Raw genomic sequence first — 18,700 nt, forward strand, 5'->3', positions numbered from 1 at the left:
GGGTGCAAGGAGGCAGGGTAAGGGGGCAAGGAGGAAGGGTAAGGGGGCAAGGAGGAAGGGTAAGGGGGCAAGGAGGCAGGGTATGGGGCAAGGAGAAAGCTTGGTAAGGGGGCAAGGAGGCAGGGTAAGGGGGCAAGGAAGAAGGGTAAGGGGGCAAAGAGGAAGGGTAAGGGGGCAAGGAGGAAGGGTAAGGGGGCAAGAAGGCAGGGTAAGGGGGCAAGGAGGCAGGGTAAGGGGGCAAGGAGGCAGGGTAAGGGAGCCAGGAGGAAGGGTAAGGGGGCCAGTAGGAAGGCTAAGGGGGCAAGGAGGCAGGGTAAGGGGGCAAGGAGGCAGGGTAAGGGAGCCAGGAGGAAGGGTAAGGGGGCAAGGAGGAAGGGTAAGGGGGCAAGGAGGAAGGGTAAGGGGGCAAGGAGGCAGGGTAAGGGGGGGTAAGGGGGCCAGGAGGAAGGGGAAGGGGGCAAGGAGGCAAGGTAGAGTGGCCAGGAGGAAGGGTAATCTGAGCCTTTGAAATCTTAGTGAACGCTGTTGTGATCCAGAGCTGGTAACACTGTTTAGCTGTCAAGTTTCAAAATGTATGGTGTCAAGATTTAAGCATGGGAAGAAACCAAATAACTTACTATAATACATACTTAAGATGGGAGGCCAGTACATATGAGTCAGATTAGCCATTCACTCACATCTATATACACTTGGAGACCATGAATGTTGGGTATTTCAATGACATTGCATTGTTTCACTGCTTCGAGGAGGATGAACCTTCGAATGAGTGACGAATGTGATGCACAGTGCATGCTCTTCACTCTATCTTCTTTTTATCATACTCGTCATGATTCCAAATATAATTTGTATCAAGAGGAGGAAGGGAAGATAGATATTTGAACAAGGGGAGAGAAAAAGGAGGAGAAAATTTAATGTTAAGAGAGGGAAGATAAGGAGGAAGAAAGAGGGGAGGAGAAATGAAACAGATGAAAGGGGAAGAGAACAAGGAAGGGAGAATAGGAGAGCAACTAAGGGAAGAGAGTGTTTGAATACGAAGGGAGGAGTTTTAAGGGGCTATTACACTGGGCAAATTTTCCGTGGATCTTCAGTCAAACCACGATTTCCGATAGCGTGGTTCTCATATTTCCGTGGTTTTCTGAAAGCTACGGTAGATTTCACCGAAGGACGACGGTATTAGTCACCATCATCAGCAGCAGCAATAACAAGAAACAAATGAAAACCACGCTAGCGGAAATTGTGGTTTGACTGAAGATCCACGGAAGATTTGCCCAGTGTAATAGCCCCTTTAGTGTATGGCGCGGGGTTTTTTCGTTTTCATTTTTCATAACCCTCTACTCCCCGTAACACATTGTAAGAATTATATTCCCCTTCCTACACGTTTTGTAACGAGTTCCTGATAACCTCTTTCTTTCTGTTAATGCAGCAAACACTTGACAGATGTTTTCTCCATGAATGTAAATACTCCGACGATTAAAACATATTAGCCATTGGATGTGCATGATTTTCGTCGGTTTCTCCTCCTCAGGTAACTCAAACATCATCATTCTCAACTTCCACAACGTCTTCCCCCATCGTCACCACCTCCTTGATCTGCACAGCCTCCTCCTCAACCTTCAGAACCTCTATCTCTTTAACCTCCACAACCTCCAGAACCTCCTCCTCAACCTTTATCTCTTTAATTAACCTCCAGAACCTCCTCCTCAACCTCTATCTCTTTAATTAACCTCCAGAACCTCCTCCTCAACCTTTATCTCTTTAACCTCCACAACCTCCAGAACCTCCTCCTCAACCTCTATCTCTTTAATTAACTTCCACAACCTCCAGAACCTCCTCCTCAACCTCTGTCTCTTTAACCTCCACAACCTCCAGAACCTCCTCCTCAACCTCTGTCTCTTTAACCTCCACAACCTCCAGAACCTCCTCCTCAACCTCCAGAACCTCTATCTCTTTAACCTCCACAACCTCCAGAACCTCCTCCTCAACCTCTGTCTCTTTAACCTCCACAACCTCCAGAACCTCCTCCTCAACCTCTATCTCTTTAACCTCCACAACCTCCAGAACCTCCTCCTCAACCTCTATCTCTTTAACCTCCACAATCTCCAGAACCTCCTCCTCAACCTCTCTCTCTAACCTCCACAACCTCTAAAACCTCCTCCTCAACCTCTATCTCTTTAACCTCCACAACCTCCAGAACCTCCTCCTCAACCTCTATCTCTTTAACCTCCAAAACCTCCAGAACCTCCTCCTCAACCTCTCTCTAACCTCCACAACCTCTAAAACCTCCTCCTCAACCTCTATCTCTTTAACCTCCACAACCTCCAGAACCTCCTCCTCAACCTCTATCTCTTTAATCTCCACAACCTCCAGAACCTCCTCCTCAACCTCTATCTCTTTAACCTCCATAACCTCCAGAACCTCCCCTCATCTCTTTAATCTACACAACCTCCAGAACCTCCTCCTCAACCTCTATCTCTTTAATCTCCACAACCTCCAGAACCTCCTCCTCAACCTCTATCTCTTTAACCTCCATAACCTCCAGAACCTCCTCCTCAACCTCTATCTCTTTAACCTCCACAACCTCCAGAACCTCCTCCTCAACCTCTATCTCTTTAACCTCCACAATCTCCAGAACCTCCTCCTCAACCTCTCTCTCTAACCTCCACAACCTCTAAAACCTCCTCCTCAACCTCTATCTCTTTAACCTCCACAACCTCCAGAACCTCCTCCTCAACCTCTATCTCTTTAATCTCCACAACCTCCAGAACCTCCTCCTCAACCTCTATCTCTTTAACCTCCACAACCTCCAGAACCTCCTCCTCAACCTCTATCTCTTTAATCTCCACAACCTCCAGAACCTCCTCCTCAACCTCTATCTCTTTAACCTCCATAACCTCCAGAACCTCCTCCTCAACCTCTATCTCTTTAATCTCCACAACCTCCAGAACCTCCTCCTCAACCTCTATCTCTTTAACCTCCATAACCTCCAGAACCTCCTCCTCAACCTCTATCTCTTTAACCTCCACAACCTCCTCCTCAACCTCTCTCTCTTTAATCTCCACAACCTCCAGAACCTCCTCCTCAACCTCTATCTCTTTAACCTCCACAACCTCCTTTTCAACCTACACAATCTCAAGTCCCAGCCTCTCCTCGAGTCCTAAAACCTCCTTAACTTCTACCACTTTCTCTTCGATTCCCATATTAAGCTTCTGTAGTGCTGGGACGTAGTATTAAGTATGGGTAAGTAATGTTAAGTTAATGTAAGTAGCATTTAAGTTAATGTAAGAATTATTAGTAACATTGAATTATTATTGCGTGATGCTCACACCCCCGAGACAGACGGACAGACAGACAGACATACAGGTTGACGCCTGCAGAAAGTAGGTGATCGGTTCCATACGAGATAATGGGCATAATTTTAACACAAGATAGTAACCTCTAGTTAGATTTTTTCACCTTGCTATTCAGGGGAACCATTATACCAATATCATGCGACGAGTAAAGTACCGTAGACGGTTGTTGCAATTAAATCTGGGGAGGGATGTGAACCGCGGGCAGCGGCTGCGTAGGGAGCCCCACCCAGCAAACACCAACAGACACGCCTTGGCTCTTCCCCCGGACAGGTGCGTCTCTCTGAGGTGAAGTAATTCCTGTTCATATTATAGATATATTTTCTCATTATTGTATTTGTGCGGTGCAAACACTAACAGACACGCCTTGGCTCTTCCCCCGGACAGGGAAGTGAGTGGAGATAAAGGGTCTGTCACGTGCGTGTCTCGGGTGTGTTCGGTATGATACACGTATTGACTACGTAGGGTGTTTAGTCCACGGAGTAGCAGGGCTGTGCAGTATTTCTCTTTAACGAGGATGTAACCACCTGGTTCGTCCCCTTTATCTGCTGGTTAGGCTATACTTTACTAAGGATATAGGAGATTGTAAGAAGATTGTTTATGCCCATGTGAGCACCAGTGAACTGTTTTTCGTGCCACGTTTGTGAATAATATCACCCTCGCTAGGTGAAGGAGACTGTAAACCCGTGTAACATCCAAACAAGCCTAACGCCCATTATTGTATTCTGGTGAATGAGTTAAGAGGATCAAGGGATTAATTCGGCCATTATTGACTACTGTAATTAAGTCTTCAACGCTACCAAAAGGATATTTTTCTTGCCTGATGTAATCTGAATGAGAATTAGTTCAACGCTACCATGCAAGTGAAGGAAGAATGAAGGTCTTAAATCAATGATTGTGAATATCTTCTGACCAACTATTTAGGAGAAATAGGGAAAAACAGATCCTCGAGGATTAGGAATCTTGACCAGGAAAACCCCCTTATATAACCGCATTACACTTCTTCCTTGATTCCCATTACCTCCTCATCAAACACAATATCCTCCTCGTCGACCTCCACACCTCCTCAACAACCTCCTTTTCGACTTCCACAACCGTCGTATCGCTCCTTACAGCCTCCTATTTGACCACATAACCACCTGTTCGACCTCCAAAACCACCTCCTCGATCTCTGAAATCTCCTCCTCGACTTCCAAAATCTCCTTGGCTTTCCTCCTTCACCCCTCCTCCCCTATCGTGCCAGGCCTATGAATACAGCTTCGGCCTCATGAAGCATTAGTGGCAGCAATATAGAGACGCTAGTAAAGTATAATATATAAAAATCTTGAGATGTCCAGGAGGGGCATGATACAAGAAAATGGTATATATTATGTAGTTTCCAGTTCCCATTTTCTTCAACATGAACGTAGAAACATGCATTGTCCATTGCTATTTATTGACTGGGTGGGTGTGCATGTGCTGGTGACTCATGTTTTTACCCTGAATGACTAAATGCAATCTAACGAGCAAACATATATGGGATATGCTTTAAAAGAAGGTGTATACATAGGTGGTCATCCCTCCCGTGGTCATCCCTCCCGTCACTTGTGCAGCATGCCTGTAGCGAAGTAAATTGCTGCTGCCTGAAGACCTCATTACCTTGCCTCAGAACGAATGTTTGAGCAGGTGTTTGGCGCAGATTACAGCATTCATTGGTAACACACACACACACACACACACACACACACACACACACACACACACACACACACTTTTCATGAAGGCTATATCAGTAGCAGGACGGAGGAGCACTGAGCAGCGCCCATAGCTGTTGTGGTTAACTCCCCCTGAACGAGTGAACATCGGAGCCATGCCGACGACCATGGCATCGTTGGCCCTGCTGGCGGCCCTCCTTCCAGTGGTATGCAGGAGTACTAACCATTTGTACATTCACGAGATTGTATAACTATGAGCCTATAGAAAACTTACACCATGCTTAAAATCTTTCTGAACAGAATGCAATAACAGTAGAACCTGTATTTACCACGTCATTACCATTCAACAAACATCAACCTATCGATATGAAAATAATGCTATCCATCATCTGCTCAGGAATTGCAATATTGTTGCAGGTTTTCGTCAGCGGTGAGAACGCTTCTTGCCCAGCCGACTGGACACTCCTCCAGGATATGTGTCTGTGGATCAGCGACGAGGAATTACCTTACTGGCGAGCCTATGAGGAATGCAAGAACAACGGAAGTCACCTCACCTACATAGAAAGTGCCCAAGAAGACTTCTTGCTGGCAGGTGCAGTTACGAGTCGAAATGATGCTTCAACTTAATGGGACAAAATGTCACACTTACATGACCGATATTTTTAGACAAATGGCTCCATAAACGATATTATCAAACTGTGTAATGCTACCATGATTGGCAGGTGCTCTGTCTGTGAAGGGAAAGGAGTCGGTGTGGATAGGCCTCAACGACCTGGAGATAGATAACGTTTTCGTGTGGGTTGACAACGAGCCACTCACGTACAGCAAGTAAGGCTCGCTTATACACCACAGGGCTTACACACTTCAGACAAGCTAGAGTGAACAATATTTTTGTTTTCATATTCTTTTCATATCTCGGGCATCTCAAGGCCACCATAGTCTCTTGACAATATATACGTAACTTTGGAAATAACCGAGAACTGTGTGTGTGTGTGTGTTTGTGTGTGTGTGTTTCACACTCCATTGTGTCACACCACAACATGCAACACCAGTTCAACTTACCATGCACTTAGTTTATCAGTCTTTGGAGAGGATAACACAGCGTTTGTCTGTCTGAACCAAGTTTCCACGAGGGGGATCCGGCCGTCACCGGGCCACACGCCGAGGAGAACTGTGTGGCAATGACTAGCGCCAAGAACTACCAGTGGAGCTCCGAGTACTGCTTCGACCACCGGGCGTAAGTGTCGATCTATCATTTTATCCCCAAGAACAACATCACACTGTCTGAAGGATCAAAAAGAACATTTATGCGTGGTGCTGCATATCGAAAGAGCTTAAGTTTTATTCCCTCTTATTCAGTTATCAGCTCGACAGTTCTCTGATAACAAAATACTCAGCTTGGTTTCAAACTATCGAGTTTCGTTCGTCTCACTGAATGTTGCACATTATATGATGAGGAGAGTTTGGTGTTTCCCACCAACACGTCATGAGAACGGCGGTATGCATAGCTGTGCTAAAACATCATCTCTTAGAGATGTGGTATAACAAGCAGGTTGATGATGTTAATGATGACTGTTTCAGATTCGTGTGCCGCAAGGACCTGCAGTAGAGAAAACAGGCAGTTAAGTACTCGAGAACACCGGGCCAACAGTCGACATACGAGTTTGAAGAAAAGCTACTAATAATTTCTTGCTGGGTAATAAATATCATGTCCGTCTAAATTCTTTGAATGAACGCCTCGCCTCCAGAGTCGTAAGCGTAATCACTTCTTCAACAGTCATGGACAAGCCGTCTAAAGTCGTTCGTTGCACAACCCAGTCCATAATAAGTAGATGAGCAGCTGGGTGTTTTCGGGAGGCGTTGGGAGCAAGATGCCTGCTGTAAGAAACCAAGACTATTGAATATATTGGACATATCAGCTATCAGTGTTTTCTAATCTATCCCTGTTTTTTTTTTTATATTAAGGATTAGCATGTGGCGGGCCTTGGGAAGATTCCTTCTGCTTCTGAAAAGGGAAGAAAATTAAGTAAAGATGGAGAGAGTTGTGCATGTTCTATCCTTAACAGAATATTTGCAAGGGTTGGCGTGACAGCAAACAGCGATCTCGCAAGCAGCACATAATGAGATAAAAAGACCCGCTGTGAGTCTGCCGCCTGGGCTCGGCCACGCCTCCTCCAGACACCACCACGCTCATGCACCAACGAGCACAGCAGCAAGCAAGTAGTGACAGAGGCTGCTTCCCACTCCACGGTTGTTCCTACTGTGACATGTGCGCCGATCTGCTGAATTTGTATTCTAGTTGATTATATGATTTAAATGTGCATCTATATACCATTTAATCAGCCAGACAATCAATTCTTCCCTGCGCGGTAATGAAAGACTTGTAGCAAATGAGTCAGTACGGTGCTGAAATGGCTACATGGTCAGTTTAATTGATGAGACCTATAAGGCAGCGTAATGCGTCACGACCTGATCACGGCCTAGTCTCTTGGTCGCCAGCAAGTATCCTCCCATGGAGAGCATAACATGATCAATTTATGGGTACTGCTGGGACATTCACACACCACATCTCCATCCCCTTGCTGAAGGAGGGACAGAAAGCACTCCTAAGGTAAGGTAAAGGTGGGTGCATACGCTATACAGCTGCGCGTGGCTGCGGTGCTCATCTCCGATCCGTTGCCCTTTTGATCCGGGACTGCCACAGTTTTCCTTCCCCAGGTTTCCCCAGGTACCCATTTATTGACCAGCTCCAAAGGGAGGGTGAGCTGCATACCCACTGCCCGGGCCGGGATTCGAGCCCTGGCCCGCTGAGTAGTAACCAAGCACGCTGACCCCTAGGCCAGAGATAAGTCTCTTGGCGTAAGCGGGGCTCGAACTTCAGCGTGTCAAGCAGAAGCCTCCCACGGCAGTGCCTTAGTCCACTGAGCTACAGGAGCGGTGTGTGTGAGTGTGTGTGTGTGTGTGTGTGAGAGAGAGAGAGAGAGAGCTGTGGCGCGGTTAGCCTTCTCTTGTATGGTAGCTGTGAGTTATCCGTGACCTCTACACATATTTTTTTTTTTCACTCTCCCTAACTGCAGACGCTTTCTCGTTCACACCGTACATGTAGGAACGTATCAATTCTTTATATAACAAGCAACAATGTTGCTGTTTGTTGTTCTATCATCTGGCTGGCCGAGTTGTATTATGAAAACACACACACACACACACACACACACACGATGCTGATAGTCCCTCTGCCAACTAACGAATAATAACCCGCACTATCTAAACTACGTGAACTCTCCTCGCCACCGACGCCGACACACACACACACACGAAAAAAAAAAAAAAACAGCGGGTTGGTAGAAAGATTTACAGCAAAAAACAAGGTCGGTACACCACCCCCGACGCTATGTGTCAGACATGTACCCTTTATGGTGCACTACGAGAACTGTATAGTAAAGAGAGGGAAAGATACACACAGTTTCTGATAAGTGTAAACAGTTTACATTCCGCCTGACATCACTAGATGATTCTACATGAAACTGACTACCGCAATGATGGCCGAGGATTTTCAGCAAATACCGCACACCAGCAGTCACTGGTGTGGCAAAGCATCAACGAGTAAGCTATTTGAACCTCCATAAGCGAAGACGAGATACTAGTACACGGATGTGGCCTTGATGTCCTTCACATTCAAGGAAGGACGTTGTGGTGGGCTCCGTCGCATCTTTAATTGAAGGGGAGGCGCCGGTGATGAAAAAATGTAATGCCAAGAGGCGAGAGAGGAGATGGAGCTGAGGAGGCCCAGACTAACGACGTGGTAACTCTGGCGCCGGCGGGCAGTGAGAGTTGGGAACACTGGCTGTAATATTTGATCTCGGTGCCAAAAGCGTGCCAGGCGGCCCATCTCCCCCTCTCGACCTTCCCTCCTTTCCTCCCTCTCCCACTGTTCCTCTAGCATGCCCGGAGGCAGGCCGGGAGTCTTCCAAGTGCTCTCTGGCAACTTATTCCGTCGTCAGCCAGTGGCTGTGTTGATTTAAGTAATTTAAGTGCTGACGGCGGTCTGCGTTACAAGTGCTGATGGTACATGTTGCTTTCTATCGCGGTGATTCTTGTGGTGGGGGGCAGGCGTCCTGTATTAGTGATACAGCAGTGCTGAGGCAGGCTGTGCGGGTGTCATTCAGTGCGCTGCTTCCCCGTTTGTTGTGCTCGTAGTTGGTGTGATTTGTGCCCGTGTAGTGCCGTTTGGAAGTACATGAGGTGTGACGGGCCGTCCAGCGTAAGTCCCACGTGTCTTGTTCATGGGGTGGACGAGGGTAAGCATGACACTCTGGGGAAAAGGTCATCTAGCTATCTTTTCTTCTTGGCAGCTCCTTAGCTTCTTGGCACTAGAATCAATTATGTTTACATCTGTATTGTTTTGATTTTATTTCTATTTATTCAAAATATAAAGCTGCGCCATTGTAATATATCAATACCTCTTGAAAAATGTCAGTGTTGACATGTAAACATGAAACTTTTTTCCGTAAATTATATAGGCCTAATTGTACACCATTATGAGTGATCTTGATCACTACCAAGAAAAGGTTGATGGAAGCTTTCGAATTTCATGAGGAGCTTGATTAAAGAGAATAGTGAACATTTTTTACACTTACAAAACAATACAAGTCATTCAGTTAAGATAAACAATTACAAAGAAAATACCTAACGCCCTGCAGGACAAGTCAGATAAACAGGTGTCATTAGCAATACAGTGCCACGCCAAAGACTCCAAACTTCATGTGAATTACAACAACCTCTACCTGCCCTATTAGGAGTCTCGACTGTGCCATCCGCTTGTTCGATGTCCAGTGTGTGTGTGTGTGTGTGTGTGTGTGTGTGTGTTTAGAAGCGAGTATCAGTGGCTTTCCTTTTCGTATGTTTATCTTTCAGTGTCTAAGCCTATCTCTATCAACGTCTCTCTCTCTCTCTCTCTCTCTCTCTCTCTCTCCATTTATTTGTTTACATTATCCATTTACTTATGTTGACACGAGTAAGCTTAAAATAACTGATCGATGGCATATCCCTTCTTTAGTTCGCAGAATGATCAACAATTTCTTTCTTGCAACATTTATGCGTGATTATTTGTGCAGCTGCCTACTGTGCGTCCACTAGTTTGCTTGTTTTCTTTTTGGGAAGCCATGAGCATATTATATACACCGTCTCTCTCTCTCTCTCTCTCTCTCTCTCTCTCTCTCTCTCTCTCTCTCTCTCTCTCTCTCTCTCTCTCTCTCTCTCTCTCTCTCTCTCTCTCTCTCTCTCTCTCTCTCTCTCTCTCTCTTATCTCTTTAATTAATACTAGTCTTTAAATCCTACAGCCAAAGGAAGAAGATAGAGGTGAAGACAGTAAAGGAGAAAAGACAGTAGGAGGAGAAGGAGGAGAAGAAGGAGAAGGAAGAGGAGGAAATAGCGAAGGGTCGGTGAGGCTTGAGCAACAATCAGAGAAACCAAAGACAGAGGAAACTGTGGGTGTCGAAAGGCGAAAGGAAATACAGTTAGAAGAGGAAGACTTAGGGAAACGCGTCACTGAGAAAAGGGCAGAGGACGAAGCGGCTGACACGGATGAAAGAGGAGAGACAGAAGGAAGCAATACAGGGCAATGCACGGCGGAGGAGGACGCGACTGAGGGAGACAAGGACACGAGGTTAAGTAAAGCAGACAAATCGACTGGAGAGACAGGACGAGTGGGGAACCCGTACTGGGGAGTGACGAGAGGGGGAGAGCTGCCCCCTTCCGTCAGTGCCTGCTTCGAAGTCACACCCTCCTTCCTGGCAAGGGTGCAGGGGCGTCTCCTCTCGCTGCTGGGGCGCGCCAATAGGTAGGTGGGCGTGCAGACTGACAGGTTACTTGGCAGCGAAAGTATAGGCCAGGGGGGGCGGGAGGGTACTGAGGATAAAGAGTCAATATTTTCCTTGTCACTCAATACCTGACCATAACAATTAGGACAACATTTAATTAACCATCGTAGTAGTGCTGCTGCTACTACTATTGCTACTACTACTACTACTACTACTACTACTACTACTACTACTACTACTACTACTACTACTACTACTACTACCACTACTACTACGACTACTATTACTACTACTACTACTACTACTATTACTACTACTTCTACTACTACATACTACTACTACTACTGCTAGAAATAAGGGTACTACCATCAACAACAACAAGAGCAGCAGCATCTTACCAATCGTTGGTCAAATGATTTGAGTTTTCTAGTGCTGCCTCCTTCACTATGTTCGTATTTTCATCGAGAATGATGGAAATTTCTCTTAGCGTTTCTACATTTGGGCCTTTTGCAGGTTTACTGCCTCTTCACTCTTTTCTTGAAAAATGGGTGCATGACTCTGAGGATGCTTCTTTCCGCAAATTCAAGGAGTTCATCTCCTTTCTTGTTTCTTGTAATCCTGTGCCAATGCCAAAATGACCAATTGCTGTTTCACATTTGTTTCATCCCAACCTTGGCGTTAAGTATCCAATGGCCATTAAAAGCTGATTTTAACATTTCTTCACTGCCACTCATAGAACTTTTCAACTTCATCGTCAACATAAATGTCGGTGCATATCCACGTGGTATATAGGGGCTACTTTAAGTTTGGATCCTTAATTCAGTTTGAAAATAATTCCTACTACTCTTTTTGTTAATGCTAAAGAATTCTTCTACGTTATTTGCTGGATTCGTGTTAATGAACGTTCCTTCCTACCTGTAGAACCAACGCATTGTAGAAATAAGTTTCGGTTGCTCCTATTATTACCAAAGTGTCACTCACTATAAGCACATACGTCAATAACTGTATACAGACTACCATGACAACTATACCATAACCACAGGTGTCTCCCCCCCTTACAGGTACTGCCTTCCCCCTAGCATCCCCGCGCCCCCTGGCATGCCTTTGGAGGTGCTGCGGAGGAAGGTGAAGGAGGCGCGGCACAGGCTCTTCCACCACGCCCGCACCGCCCCCTCCAAGACCCCACAGAAGGACAAATCCTCTGCCAGCGAGTCGAGCAGCGTGAGTGAATCCTCGGCGCCAGCAATGACCCCACGCGGGCCGGTGTGCTGCACGAGGAGGGAGGAGCCCCTGCAGAAGTACTGGGGCGGCGAGGAGGGCGGAGGGGGCGCCGGGGCAGAGGAGGAAATCGAGCTTCTGCAACAATTCCTTAACCTGCAGCACTTGGCGAGGTCCAGGAAGCACTCGGCGCAGCTCAGGAGGATTCGAGACTCGCTCCTCCTGCAGGTTCGAAGTCGCCCCAACTCCATGGTGGCCCCGCCTGACCCCACGCCCCCCCGCCCCCCGCAGGTCACCAAGAACGACCGGCAGCAGCTGAGGGACTTCCTGCTGGATATTGGTTTCGTCCAGGACTACTCCATACTCAACCGACATGGGTGGGTTTGGTGGTGGGTCTCTCTCTCTCTCTCTCTCTCTCTCTCTCTCTCTCTCTCTCTCTCTCTCTCTCTCTCTCTCTCTCTCTCTCTCTCTTATTCTGTTTCTTTCTTTCTTTCTTTCTTTCTTTGTCTTTCTGCCTTTCCCTTCTCTCTCTCTCTCTCTCTCTCTCTCTCTCTCTCTCTCTCTCTCTCTCTCTCTCTCTCTCTCTCTCTCTCTCTCTCTCTCTCTCTCTCTCTCTCTCTCTCTCTCTCTCTCTCTCTCTCTCTCTCTCTCAATGAAAGCGTTGCATTGTATCTACTTATCACTAAAACTAATTGCACGCCATGAATCACGAGGATGTGCTGTATACGGAGAGTTACTGCACGTCCATTAGCATTATTTTATCCTGTCACGGTTAATGTGCTTATGTGTGTGCCCAGCCTGTGTGTTTATCAATGCATCGCCCACTCGTCGCAGCTTGGTAACCTAAGTAGAAATAATAGGACGTGTTATGAAGGGCAACAATAACACGAGGGTAGCGACACAGAACATGACACATTACATAACGAAACATGAGTAAACAGATGGAAGAAGTAAGAGAGATAAAGGGAGAAAAAGGGAATAGGAATGATGAGAAAGCTACGACACAGGACACATTACAGAACGAAACATGAGTAAACAGATGAAAGGAGTAAGAGAGATAAAGGGAGAAAAAGGGAATCGAAATAAGAAACCGACGACACAGAACGAAACAAGTAAACAGATGGAAGAAGTAAGAGAGATAAAGGGACACAAAGGGAATAGGAATAGGAAACCGACGACACATGACACATTACAGAACGAAGCATGAGTAAACAGATGGAGAGAGTAAATGAGATAAGGGGACAAGGAGGGAATAGGAATGACGAGACACCGACGGCCAGACTCCCAAGGACACTATCATGGTCTCCTTGGTAAGACCCCTTCACCGCCCCCCCAAAAAAAAAATGTGGCACGAAACCTGAGAAATGAAAGAGGAGTAGATAGGAGAGACAAAGGGACGGACAAGGAACAGAAAGATACAGAGATACGCACATCAAGACTAAAAAAATCATATATAAAGCAACAGACAAGAGGAAACTGACACAGGACAAGAGAGAACAAGGGACAGAAAAGGGAAGGACAAACACACGGACATCTAGGCTAAAAAACAAATGTACAGACAACACCCAGGAAAAATACAGACATAGGGCGAGGGAAAAAAGGGACAGAAAGGCAGAAAGGACACAGAGAAACTGACAGTGAGACAAAGAACAATCTGGGACATGTCTAACGGGAGATCAGGACGGCACAAGAATACTGATCAGGAACCAAGGTGACGCGAGGAGGGTGACCTAGAGGGCCGCGGTGTTTGGAGGCCGTGTGAGTGACCCCATTGGCCATTGCAGGTACGACTTGGCCACGGCGGCGCACATGGACGCCCTGGACCTGGCCGGGGCGGGCGTCACCGAGCCGCTGCACAGGATGGCCCTCAAGCACGAACTGAACCTGGTACGCGATTGACCTTGATTTTTTTTAGCATTTTCAAGGCACAGATTTGACGCGGACTTTTAGCGGTTTCAAGGAATGTTTAAAAAGTCGACATAGCTTTGGCGTTGATATTTTTTTAGCACTTTCAAGGCATGCTTTAAGAGTAGATGTAGATTTGATGTTGATTTTGGTAGGACGTTCGAGGTATGTTTAATTAAGGAGTAGACATCCATGGATTTGACGTTGATTTTTTTTAAGTACTTTCAAGGCGTAGATTTAACGTTGACTTTTTTTTCTGGGCAATATTAAGGTTAAAGAGTAAAAACAAATTTGACGTATCATTATACAGCGTGTAAGTGGATCTTTTCTTTGGCGCGTTCCCACAGGTGCAGCGCCCGCCACAGATACCCGAGGAGGTGCCCGAGACGGTGGACAAGTGGCTGGAGGAACTCGGGCTGACGGATTACGTGGACAACTTTCACCTGAACGGGATCTACTGCCCTTTGGCGGCGATCAACCTCAACAAGCGAGACCTCCAGCTGATGGGCGTCTACATGCAAGGCCACAGAAAGAAGATCCTCCTATCCCTTGCGGCGATAAAGGAATCACTTTTTAGGCGATAATAAGCGACGAAAATGACGTGGCGGCGTGAGTGCGCGGGACAACCTGAGAGACCAAACTTAAGGGGCTATTACACTGGACAAATTTTCCGTGGATCTTCAGTCAAACCACGATTTCCGCTAGCGTGGTTCTCATTTGTTTCTTGTTATTGCTGCTGCTGATGATGGTGAGTAATACCGTCGTCCTTCGTTAAAATCTACCGTAGCTTTGGAAGATCGTGGACACGTCAGAAAACCACGGAAATATGAGAACCACGCCAGCGGAGATCGTGGTTTGACTGAAGATCCACGGAAAATTTGCCCAGTGTAATTGCCCCTTTAAACGATTTTTTTTTTCCCCGCTTTCGAGTTCTTCATATCATTAGTTGTTAGTTGACGTACGATATATGCACACTTGTAGTATAAGCGAATCCGTTCTGAATAGACTAATTATGATACCCTGACATGACGTTAATAAGTCGAAAAGGTGTAATTTGGTAGTTAGTTCTGAGCGGAGTCAAATGGGGCATAAATCATCCACTCAGAGAAGACTGACACACATTTGTCCCAACTTTAATTACGGTCATGCTTTTAAACATTTCGGTGTCCAAGTGCCCACGTTTGACAAGGCTTTCGTAGGAGTTTTGGGAATTTCCAGGGGTAGTTTTATGACCCTGGTGGTTGTTTGACCGTTTTTCTGCACAATGAACCTAACAAAATACTCATTAGGACCCGATTGATTTCCTTTCCGGCCTGTGGATGTGAGAGGCTGAAGCATCTGAGAATACCTTAATAAGCTGTACCTTTAACCGTGTGTTGCTCCTGCGTGGAAACCTGAAACAAGTGACGGAAATGCATGAGGTCGTTGGGCTCGGTAATGATATACATCGTTCAAGAAGTAGTTAATCAAAGCGAGCATAACCAATGAACAAATGCAGAAGACTTGTATAAAGAGATATATGCACCGAAATCAAATGGATATTTTATCCTTTTTTTTTTCATGTCTGATGGTCTGAGGGGCGACATCTTGTTGTTAGCGCAGGCTCGGTATCTACAGGATCTCACTGAGGGAGCTGAACCATTACGAAGAAAAAAGAAATTGGGTCTAGCTGGGAAATAGTAACCAGAATTTCCTGCCCGTTCAGTGTTATCTGGAGGCTGCATGGCTAAGTGCATCAATGAATACAAAGAATCTCGAGGTAAATGTGATGCAAGGGACGCAAGATGAATCATTGTTATGCTGTCACGTGGGTCGTCCTCTGCTGTGACACGATAATCACGGGGGTGTTGCGCTAGACTCCATGTGATGCAAAGGGAATCATTGTTATGCTGTCACGTGGGTCGTCCTCTGCTTTTGACATGTTAATTTCTAAGGAGTGGCGCGCTAGACTCCGTGGGAAATAAATAATGAAAACAAGTTGGAGTAAAGGAGTTCTGGACAGTCATGATGGTCCACCTTAAAATGACGATTACTGTCCCGTGTGATTCCACTTTATTTGTACAGAATGCTTGTGATAACGGCCTTTGTGGCAAGTGATATTTAAGAGATGTACTATTAAATTTCAGTTGTCGAATCTTGGTATTATTTCAGAACCCAAACTTGGGCTTCCTTGCCGTCTGGTGAAGGGAACTGTGGCCGAGCATTTTTTTTTTCGGGGGGGCATTAACCGAATATGGCTAATAGTTAATTGATTTTTGTTCTTAATTTTTAGGGTTTTCTTTTGTTTGTTTATTTGGTTTCGTGGTTAAGCGGGCAGTGCTGATAGAGAGCAGAGGAGGGTGAGTGGGTAGGTGGGGGTGGTGTGGCACAGGGACCTTTATTTAGTATGACAAGCATTAAGGATCGTCAGGAAATTCTTTCTCTGCTGACCCAGGAGAATACAAATTGGACATACTTATTTATACGCAAGAAAGGTTTCCTAGTATGGGTTCAGCAAGCCTACCAAGAAACCAGCATCCTCGGGCACCCGTGTGAGGGAATACACAAGGGCGACGAGGGGAGGGCGGGGCGGCGAGGCAGGGCGGCAAGGAGCTCGAGTTACGGTGATGAAGGGAGGGTGACGGTGGGAGACAACTCAAGATCTAGAAATATGCAGTATTCATGACGGTCAGTGACTCAATATACTTCTCGTAGTACAGTATGCAACAAAGAAGGACGGCTGGTCTAGACAACTGCCCTAAGATAGATGCCTACATTAGTTTATTTTTATTTTTTTTATTTACGTATGCATGAAGCTTGTCCTAAGAGCTGAGAAATTATGTGTTCGACTATATAAGTAAGTATGGTGGTGTGTGGTGTGTGTGTGTGTGTGTGTGTGTGTGTGTGTGTGTGTGTGTACCTTTATTATCTTATTATTGGGAGTGGTTTTATTACGGAAAATCATCTTGTATTAATTATTGTTTTATTTTGATGTTTGTCAGGAGGGAATGTGATAATAAGATGGTGCAGTGTAACATTTTAGTTAAGCCAGGCCGAGAACAGCAATGTTTAAAGAACCAACAGAAACCATCTCGCTCATGTGGCCGGTAAACACACACACACACACACACACACACACACACGTTGCAGTGCACTTCCCTAACGGCAACGATTTGCACACGGCTGGAGCTCAAAAACAGCTGAGTTATGCGGCCACTTACGTAACAGAGTATCACATAAAAACCTTCTTCATGCAATTTACCATTAATATTAAAACCTAGAAATGCCAACCCTACGATTGCATTACCGCCAGGAAATGGAAATTGACGGAAATTAAAAAAAAAAAAAAGTAATTGTTGGCTTTGATACAATTGGTGTGGTATGAACTATCTTTTTAAACCGTTTATCATCACTTAACTTTAATGTATTGGGCAAGTTAGGCTTCTGAAAAGTTGCCTCACCCGCTTCCTCTTCCCTTATAACAGGAGGCCGCCTGACGTCTCTTTGCGTAACCCCAAGGTGCGGGTGGCAGGGAGGGGCGGCACCCTGGCCCTCCTCCACCATGCAAATCCTCCTCATGAAGATGCACTGCGGCAATGCTCATGTTTATCATATACGCGTCAGACAAGGTCCCGTACTTGAGAGTTCAGAGACGGATGAATAATAACACTGGGCTCCAAGAAGCGCTGTCGTCACTATGAGTCATGTAAAAGTTCACATGAAGAGAGTTTCGTGCAGCGGTCAGTAGAACGCGGCGCTGCACGTCAAGGGAGCCCCCACTTAATCATTTTGCTGCTGCACTTTGTTAGTTAGTACACTTATTTCTTTTTAACCCATATTCGAAAGAAAAGAATGAATGCATCTATCTATCTGTATCTATCTATCTATATCATGTACTTTTTTTTACAATGAAGGAAGCGGCTCAAGGGCAAAAATAAACAAAAAGAAAATAAAGTGATAAACTAAGAAAGTGTGTATGTGTGTGTGTGTGTGTGTGTGTGTGTGTGTGTGTGTGTGAATCGTGCTGAAACAACCTACAGCGGGGCCGAGACGTACGGTATCATGAACCAGCAAAGTGGAATATTGGTTCTCTTCTAACAGCCCATCCAGGAGTCGATCTCGGGCCAACAGGGCGGGAGGAGGCCTTACAGGAGGGGCGCATTACAGAATATTTAGAGAGAAAGCTAAGAAGCGCACAAAGAGGAATGGAGATAGATCGAAGTGTTAGGTAAAACATGGAGAGACAGGAAACAGAGAACAGTTTTATATATTTTACAGATGGAGAGATGGCATTAGAGCATTTTCCAGATTAGGATGAAGCAACTTTAATAGATAGGTAGAGAACTTTGGGAAAGGCATTTATCCTGACTGAAGCTGCTACTGCTATTGATGATGATGACAACGATGATGATGATATGAAAATGTCCTGAGGAAAAATCTTGAAATAACAGAATAAATCAGAGCAAGTACTCGATAAGGCTGTAAGAAGTCACTCCCCCAAGAAATCAAAACTGGCGCGTACGTACATTCCAAGGACCTAAATTGCTGTTCTAACTCAAACACACCATTCCGTTAAAACAATAGAATCTCCATACTATCTATCCTTAAAGAGGTATAAAGACAGACTTGCTGGAAAAAAATATGTCGAGTATATCAGAGCAAAGGGAAAGACAGCACTACTTTATCCGTTTCATAGACCGGGCCTCCGCCTCTGCTGTGCAATCTCCTACAGTCGATC

At 45.7% G+C, this 18,700-nt stretch overlaps 2 protein-coding genes and 1 long non-coding RNA gene across 11 annotated transcripts in view; 2 read left to right on the forward strand and 1 right to left on the reverse strand.

The window, feature by feature from the left end:
• LOC126996571 (uncharacterized) overlaps window positions 1–18,700 on the reverse strand; it is a 94,963-nt gene that overhangs the window by 24,528 nt on the left and 51,735 nt on the right. The window lies entirely within an intron of this gene.
• Window positions 3,601–6,961, forward strand: LOC126996569 (C-type lectin-like). Of its 5 annotated transcripts, none has more exons than XM_050857165.1 (6): window positions 3,601–3,620; window positions 5,123–5,247; window positions 5,459–5,633; window positions 5,764–5,869; window positions 6,165–6,278; window positions 6,623–6,961. In XM_050857165.1, the coding sequence occupies exons 2-6, from the start codon at window positions 5,197–5,199 to the stop codon at window positions 6,648–6,650; spliced, it is 474 nt and encodes a 157-aa protein (XP_050713122.1). In that variant the 5' UTR covers window positions 3,601–3,620; window positions 5,123–5,196; the 3' UTR covers window positions 6,651–6,961. The 5 variants fall into 5 exon arrangements, with proteins under 5 accessions (XP_050713122.1, XP_050713123.1, XP_050713121.1 ...); XM_050857166.1 differs by having other exon boundaries at window positions 3,604–3,620; window positions 5,120–5,247; XM_050857164.1 differs by having other exon boundaries at window positions 3,615–3,635.
• LOC126996568 (uncharacterized) lies at window positions 8,762–16,117 on the forward strand. 5 transcript variants are annotated; one of them, XM_050857158.1, is made up of 5 exons: window positions 8,775–8,843; window positions 10,381–10,880; window positions 11,922–12,455; window positions 13,863–13,965; window positions 14,331–16,117. In XM_050857158.1, the coding sequence occupies exons 1-5, from the start codon at window positions 8,790–8,792 to the stop codon at window positions 14,565–14,567; spliced, it is 1,428 nt and encodes a 475-aa protein (XP_050713115.1). In that variant the 5' UTR covers window positions 8,775–8,789; the 3' UTR covers window positions 14,568–16,117. The 5 variants fall into 5 exon arrangements, with proteins under 5 accessions (XP_050713120.1, XP_050713115.1, XP_050713119.1 ...); XM_050857162.1 differs by lacking the exon at window positions 8,775–8,843 and adding an exon at window positions 8,906–9,106; XM_050857160.1 differs by lacking the exon at window positions 8,775–8,843 and adding an exon at window positions 9,113–9,302.

The sequence above is a fragment of the Eriocheir sinensis genome, chromosome 10 (genome assembly GCF_024679095.1).
Source record: "Eriocheir sinensis breed Jianghai 21 chromosome 10, ASM2467909v1, whole genome shotgun sequence".
NCBI lineage: Eukaryota > Metazoa > Arthropoda > Malacostraca > Decapoda > Varunidae > Eriocheir > Eriocheir sinensis.

What these genes read in the sequence shown, in the direction of transcription:
- LOC126996569 (XM_050857165.1), top strand. Translation starts at nt 5,197, where the DNA reads ATGCCGACGACCATGGCATCGTTGGCCCTGCTGGCGGCCCTCCTTCCA. An exon ending in AGAAGACTTCTTGCTGGCAG is followed by an intron (nt 5,634 to 5,763) that starts GTGCAGTTACGA and finishes CATGATTGGCAG; the next exon opens with GTGCTCTGTCTGTGAAGGGA. An exon ending in GAGCCACTCACGTACAGCAA is followed by an intron (nt 5,870 to 6,164) that starts GTAAGGCTCGCT and finishes GTCTGAACCAAG; the next exon opens with TTTCCACGAGGGGGATCCGG.
- LOC126996568 (XM_050857158.1), top strand. Translation starts at nt 8,790, where the DNA reads ATGCCAAGAGGCGAGAGAGGAGATGGAGCTGAGGAGGCCCAGACTAAC. An exon ending in AGGCCCAGACTAACGACGTG is followed by an intron (nt 8,844 to 10,380) that starts GTAACTCTGGCG and finishes TAAATCCTACAG; the next exon opens with CCAAAGGAAGAAGATAGAGG. An exon ending in CTGCTGGGGCGCGCCAATAG is followed by an intron (nt 10,881 to 11,921) that starts GTAGGTGGGCGT and finishes CCCCCCTTACAG; the next exon opens with GTACTGCCTTCCCCCTAGCA.